Raw genomic sequence first — 7,287 nt, 5'->3', positions numbered from 1 at the left:
AGAGCGCTCCTCCTCTCAGCAAGGCCGACACCATACACAACCAACGCCAATGTCCCTTCCACTCCCCCCGTATTCTCCCTCTCTCGCTAGTCGCTCCCTCTCTCTTCACTTAAAGCTCCTTCCAGTGACGTCTTAAAAAGAGGCGAAGGAAAAATAGACGTTGACTTTTGATCCACAGCAGGTTGGCGCATCGGACAGAGGGAAGCTTAAGCCAAGGAGAAACAGTTTCGTCTGGCTATACTGTTGAACGGTCGTACGTGGAAAGGAAGCAAGCTGAGGACCTGCATCATAAGCAAAGTGGATAGAAAGAGAGAACATTGCATTCCAATCACGTCTTCATTTTCTCTCTTTGCCTGAGCCACAGCGGTAGGAGAGAGAGCAAGGGACATAGAGGGAGAGAGAGAGAGAGAGAGAGAGAGGGAGAGGAGAGAGAGAGAGAGAGACAGAGAGAGAGAGACGGAGAGAGGAGAGAGAGAGAGAGAGAGGGAGAGGGAGAGAGAGAGAGACGGAGAGAGGGAGAGAGAGAGAGAGAGAGAGAGAGACGGAGAGAGGGAGAGGCAGAGAGAGAGAGGGAGAGGGAGAGAGAGAGAGAGAGAGACGGAGAGAGGGAGAGGCAGAGAGAGAGAGGGAGAGGGAGAGAGAGAGCAACGGGAAAATCTCGGCAGCAAGAGAGGCAGAGAAGGAAAGAGAGAGATCCAACAGTCTTTAAACTAGTGGTGCTTTTTTCCGGATGCTGTTAAATTCCAGTGCCAAAGTAAGGTGAGTGGTGCGTGTGTGAATATGTGTGTGTGTGTGTTAATGCGTATCCTTATTGCATATAGCTAAGCCACGGACGTGGGAGGGAAAGGAACGCACTCGTTGATGGTGAGAATGGAGCAGAGGAATCTGCCTATCCTATCTGATCAATGAGCATTTTGTTTCTCACTTTCAACGCTTCCGAGCCGATGTCACGACGAAAGCACCTGCATAGCGCTCGGGCTCGCATTTCAACAGCTTCTTTTCCTTACCTTATATAGGTTTAATTTCTATTGCCTTTACATTCCCACTTGGTTTCATAATTCGGGTTTGCCGGTTCTTTGAGATACAACAGACATTGTCAATGTATTTATTTATTATTTCATTGCGTTTTCCGTATAGACAATCGTGTCTATAATTGAACCTATGTTTCTTTAATGGATGTATCTACGCTGTGCTAACAGTTTGTGGTTTGGTCAAGGTACAGGGTTTGATTGCGTTATGCTGTATGGATGTGTACGGCTCATTCCTATGCATATTTTTCTTGTTTCTCCTTCTCTCCCTCTTTCAACAGCCCATAACGGAAGACACGCGGGACATCTCACCTCCCCCGCTACACGGGCACCGCAAAAGCAGGCGATGTGAAGTTGGATGCCATTAAACTGAGTAGGTACCCCGGGATATAACAGCTTACACCCAGGAATATAACACTTTACCAACCGCTGTGGGACGTGGAAATGCTAAACGATCGGAAAGAGTAAGGGAGAATACGTTTTCTCTCTTTTTAGTGTTTTTCGGATTTTGTATTATTTCAGCACCACCGGTTTAATGGACAGCGCCTGCAGGAGCTTTGTGTGTTTTCCATGGGATCTCAGCACCACGGACAGCGCATAGATTTGCAATACAAGCCAAATGGTGGAGGCAGAGCACTGGGAACATACAAAGTGCGCTATTCATCGTAGTGTGTGTGTGTGTGTGTGTGTGTGTGTGTGTGTGTGTGTGTGTGTGTGTGTGTGTGTGTGTGTGTGTGTGTGTGTGTGTGTGTGTGTGTGTGTGTGTGTGTGTGTGTGCAGTTTTGACACGAACAGCGGTGATGGTAAAGGGAATCGTTTCATAGGTAGAAACGTGTCCTAAATGTAAGTCATTTTCGTTTACTATGACCATAAGCACCGGGGGCTAAGGGCATGGGAGGGGAGATGACAAATCCGTTTTTTGGTATTTTTCTCTCTAGCCCTTGAACAGCTGATGTCATCTCCGTTCATCAATAGCATATTATATTTACATATGGAGGTTAGGCTAAACATATCTTATTTTGGTAGGCTATGAACAATCTGCAATCAATTTGTTCTCAAACATTTAACCCGGCATTTGCCCCGAAGACAACGATATGATATGTAATCAGTTGTCACTTGAATGTTGTAACCTTATAACAAATAGCTGTATTTCCTAAGGTTGTTTGATTAGAACACTGCATATTGCCCAAACGTCCTCTCGTTCTCTCTGGTCCGTGCCTTGAGCCCTGATGACAAGCTATGTCCCTGTCCCTAGGTTAACGGGGGTGTAGCTCACGCTATGATTAATCTGGCGAAACCACACTGTCGTTCATTTTCACAACAACAAAACGAACTCCGGTGTCTGATTTTCCGCGAGGTTTGCAATGTTATGTATTAAATACAGAGAGATCCCCTCTCCTCTCCACCCTTCCACGGCCACCTGCTGTTGCCATCCTTCATTCATTCATTGAGCATCTCCGAGTTTGATTTATGGCAACCTTAGGCTAGTGGTAGGTGCTCATAACGTGAAATATGGTGACGGTAAACAAAGGACCAATAGGGATAATTATTGTAATTGTTTTAGGTTGGTGTGTAATGAATTAAACAGTCAGTGTTGCTACGTTGATACACCAATGTCACTGTCTTCCTTTATTTCCACCTTCCATGAGACAGCAATACTAACGGTTTCTCTCTCTCTGTCTCTTTTTCTCCTCTTTGTCACATTCTTCACCCCGCTGTCCCTGTGTGTCTGTCTGTGTCTGTCCCTGTGTGTCTGTCTGTGTCTGTCCCTGTGTGTCTGTCTGTGTCTGTCCCTCTGTGTCTGTCTGTGTCTGTCCCTGTGTGTGTCTGTCTGTGTCTGTCCCTCTGTGTCTGTCTGTGTCTGTCCCTGTGTGTGTCTGTCTGTGTCTGTCCCTGTGTGTCTGTCTGTCTGTGTGTGTGTCCTGTCTGTGTCTGTCCCTGTGTGTGTGTCCCTGTGTGTGTGTCCTGTGTGTGTGTGTGTGTCCTGTGTGTGTGTGTGTCCTGTGTGTGTGTGTGTGTCCTGTCTGTGTCTGTCACTATGTGTGTGTCCTGTATGTGTGTGTATGTGTGTGTGTGTGTGTGTGTGTGTGTGTGTGTGTGTGTGTGTGTGTGTGTGTGTGTGTGTGTGTGTGTGTGTTTGTGTCTGTGCCCCTTCTCCCTCTCCCTCTCTTGTCTACCGTCTCAGTGCTGTGAAGTGGCTTGCCATAGCCGTGACTTCATCGGGTCTCAGTGAGGATGCTGTGGGTTACCTTGCTGAGCACCATAGCCCTAGGATGGACCACCCCAATCCCACTGCTGGAGGACTCGGAGGAGATGGACGAGCCCTGCTTCGAGCCCTGCTACTGCCAAGTCAAAGAGGGCGTCTTTCACGTCCACTGTGACAGCAAAGGATTTACGAACGTCAGTCAGATCTCCCAGATATGGACACGGCCCTTCAAACTCAACCTGCAGAGGAACTCCATGAGGAAGCTGTACTTCAACAGTTTTCTTCACCTCAACAACGCCCTGTCCATTAATGTGGGGAATAATGCGCTACAGGACATCCACGCCGGAGCATTTAACGGATTGGGAATTCTGAAACGGCTGTTCCTCCATGAGAACAAACTAGAGGTTTTCCGTAATGACACCTTCCTGGGTCTGGAAAGCTTGGAATACCTGCAAGCGGACTATAATGTCATCAAGAGGATAGAGAGCGGAGCCTTCAGGCACCTCCACAAACTCAGAGTACTCATCCTAAATGACAATCTGATACCAGTCCTGCCCAGCTATCTATTCAGGTCGGTGTCACTAACACACCTGGACCTGAGGGGAAACCGGTTAAAGACATTACCATATAAGGGCACGTTGGAATATGTGGGGCGGAGCCTGATGGAGATTCAGCTTGAGGAGAATCCATGGATCTGTGAGTGTGATATAGTTCAGCTAAAAACATGGTTGGAACGCGTTCCCTACACAGCACTGGTAGGAGAGATCACCTGCGAGTACCCCTTCCACTTGCACGGGAAAGATTTACGAGAGATCAAACGCAGTGAGCTCTGTCCGTTACTTTCGGACGCGGAAATCGAGGCCAAACTGGGAATCCCTCGGTCTCCGTTCAACAACGAGAACACGTGGCCAACGAAACCGTCCTCCATGCTGTCTTCGTTCCACAACACGGCGTCGTCTGTGGAGTACAAAGACAGACATGTCAAACCCACCAAACGGCCCAGGCCCACCAAAAACCCTCCCACCCCTCGTAGTCTCTACCCCGGCCTGAACCAGCCCCCCATAGCTGGCTACCAGACCCGCCCCCCCATCCCCATCGTCTGCCCTTCTGGGTGTATCTGCAACCTCCATATCAACGATCTGGGGCTAACGGTCAACTGTAAAGAGAAGGGCTTTCATAATATCTCAGAGCTCCTGCCCAGGCCTCTCAATGCCAAGAAACTTTATCTGAGCGGAAATCTGATACAGAAAATCTACCGGTCTGATTTCTGGAACTTTTCCAGCTTGGATTTACTACACTTGGGGAATAACCGGATATCGTATGTCCAGGAAGGGGCATTTATCAATCTTCCCAACCTGAAGAGTTTATATTTGAATGGGAACGACATTGAGAGGCTAACTCCCGGTATGTTCCGGGGCTTACAGATGTTGAGTTATCTTTATTTTGAGTATAACGTTATTCGTGAGATCCAGCCGGCATCATTCTCTCTCATGCCCAGCCTTCAGCTTGTTTTCCTCAATGACAACCTCCTCCGCACTCTCCCGACCGACGCCTTCGCAGGCACCAGCCTGGCGCGACTCAACCTCCGCAATAACTACTTCCTGTCCCTTCCTGTGCGTGGCGTTCTAGAACACCTGCATTCCATCGTCCAGGTGGACCTTCATCAGAACCCCTGGGACTGCTCCTGTGACATCATCCCCCTCAAAACCTGGATGGAGAAGCTGTCCTCGGTCATCATGGTTAGTGATGTCATCTGTAAGACTCCTGATTTAGCCTTTGGGAAGGATCTGAGGTCGCTGGATGCTGAGGTCATCTGTCCAGAGCTGAAGTACTCATCCGGACCCTCCCCAGCTCTCTTCCCCTCTGATGACATGACCACCGGTAGCTCTGGTCTGGGGGAGGCTGTGGGGAGGGGGCCGGTGCCTCTATCAGTCCTCATCCTCAGTCTTCTCGTTTTGTTCATCTCAGCGGTTTTCGTGGCCGCGGGCCTCTTCGCCTTCGTCCTGCGGAGACGGAAGAAGCTGCCCTTCCGGAAACGCTCTGAGGTGGATCTGACAGGAATCCAGATGCAGTGCAGGATATTAGAGGATCCGCCGAGACAGACCAGCAGTGGAAGCATAGGCTCACCTGAAAAGTCAACCAGCGGCCACACACATACACACACGCATGGTCACGTTGGCCACACACACACTCACGGTCACGTCTATGATTACATTCCTCACCCTGTGACGCAGATGTGCAACAACCCCATTTACAAGCCCCGGGAGGGAGAGGTAGGGGAGGGGGAGGGGGTTCAGTTTGCAGAAACAAAAGAGAACAACAGTAATTACCGAACCCTCTTAGAGAAGGAGAGAGAATGGACCCTAGCCATGTCTAATTCACAGCTCAACACTATCGTCACGGTAAACCACAATACAGGGGATATATCGAGTTTTCACGAGAACAGTGGGCTGTGTCCCACCGTGATTGACAGCCAGAGACCCACGCCAACTGTCGGCTTCGTAGACTGTCTGTATGGAACGGTGCCGAAGCTCAAGGACATGCACGTTGCACATGCACACCCGCCTGGTATGCAATACCCGGACTTACAACAGGACGCACGTCTCAAGGAGACGCTGCTGTACACAGCAGGGAAAGGCTGCTACCCTGACCCCTCCCAAAGCGATTACCTCGAGTTAAGGGCCAAACTCCAAACCAAGCCGGATTACCTCGAAGTACTGGAGAAATCATATCGGTTCTAACACACGGAGTTTAGCATAAGCTACGTATAAACACACACTCTCCCTTTTCCCCAAACGGAGCAAAATCACGGAAGAAAAACTAAACAAAAAAGCAGCATGATATTAAAATGAAATATTATATGACAAAAAGTTTTCCCCCAAAATCGCTTTGGAGGAAAGGCCATTCTCAGATATTCAATGAAGTGCCTTTTTTCAGAGTAGCCAGCAATGTTATCAACCCTTATTTTTATATGGAACAGATTGGTCTATATGCCGAGGAGAGTGAGAGAACGAGAAAGAGGATAGAGACACCGGGAAAAAACACAACATCCGAAAATATATCCCGTCAAACTGAACCCTTCATGAGCTCTCAAATGGTGGAGTAACCCTGTGCGGGAGCTGGATGTCTCCACTGGGGCTCGTGTTTCTGTCTCGCTATCTTTCAGGTGGATATATAAACGCCCGGGTGCCCTGCACATGAAGTTAGTGGGAAATAAATAAAACATTTAGAAAATGAATTGCAGTTTGCTGCATGCACTCGACCCATTGCAATGGTGAGGGATTTGCTCAGAACTATCACTCACGTATTAATAGAGATACTGTAACACATTACGGTTCAGTGTTCTATTTAATTTTATATATTATTATCATTATAATTAAAGAGGACTACTATATATATGGGTGCAATTCTCAAGGACGTGCTCGCCCAAGGATTAAAATAACATTTGTGAATATATTATATGATGACGCTCAAGGTTTTCTGGAATTTCACGCACTTTCTTAAGAACCATGCATCGGATTATCTCATCAACACTAACGGCTTTGTAGGGGGCACTTTTAATGTTTTCTCTCTTACAAAGATTTGAAGAAAATATGTGCATATATTTATTCTGTAATTTCAGTGAACATTTTATTGTAAAGGTAATGTTAAATAAATGTATAGTGAATATGCGTCTGGTATAGCCTTCTTAATAAAAACTCTTATATTAAATGAAAAGGGTGCTACCACGGAACGTTTGTGAAGAACGTAGAGGTAATATGTTTGGTATGGCTCTATACTGTGCTGTGTCTGCTATAGCAGAATCATACACGGACATCTCTAGTGTCTTGATTACATTTGTAGTTGTGCTGCTGTGGCCAAGCATATGGGCATTTGCTGCTACTGTGCTACTGTGGTAGCTTACTCGAGGTAGGCTGAGTCGGGAAGGCGTGCACCTTCGATAGTAGCTGGCGATACCAAAACAAAAAGAGAAAGAGAGTGACACGTCTTTGAGAGATGCAGAATTGAAAATGAGCCAATTAATGAATGAAAGTTTTGTCCGATGGGTAATGT

At 47.5% G+C, this 7,287-nt stretch overlaps 1 protein-coding gene across 1 annotated transcript; it reads left to right on the top strand.

Moving 5' to 3' along the window:
- Positions 1-506: 506 nt before the first annotated feature.
- On the top strand, positions 507-6,903 carry LOC118379746 (SLIT and NTRK-like protein 3). Its single transcript, XM_035766758.2, has 3 exons — positions 507-759; positions 1,310-1,401; positions 3,214-6,903. The coding sequence occupies exon 3, from the start codon at positions 3,264-3,266 to the stop codon at positions 5,973-5,975; it is 2,712 nt and encodes a 903-aa protein (XP_035622651.1). The 5' UTR covers positions 507-759; positions 1,310-1,401; positions 3,214-3,263; the 3' UTR covers positions 5,976-6,903.
- Positions 6,904-7,287: the final 384 nt, after the last annotated feature.

This window comes from Oncorhynchus keta, chromosome 1 (assembly GCF_023373465.1).
Source record: "Oncorhynchus keta strain PuntledgeMale-10-30-2019 chromosome 1, Oket_V2, whole genome shotgun sequence".
In the NCBI taxonomy this organism is placed as follows: Eukaryota; Metazoa; Chordata; class Actinopteri; order Salmoniformes; family Salmonidae; genus Oncorhynchus; species Oncorhynchus keta.
Note: the sequence above shows the minus strand (reverse complement) of the source record. Positions and strands in the feature narration are given on the sequence as shown.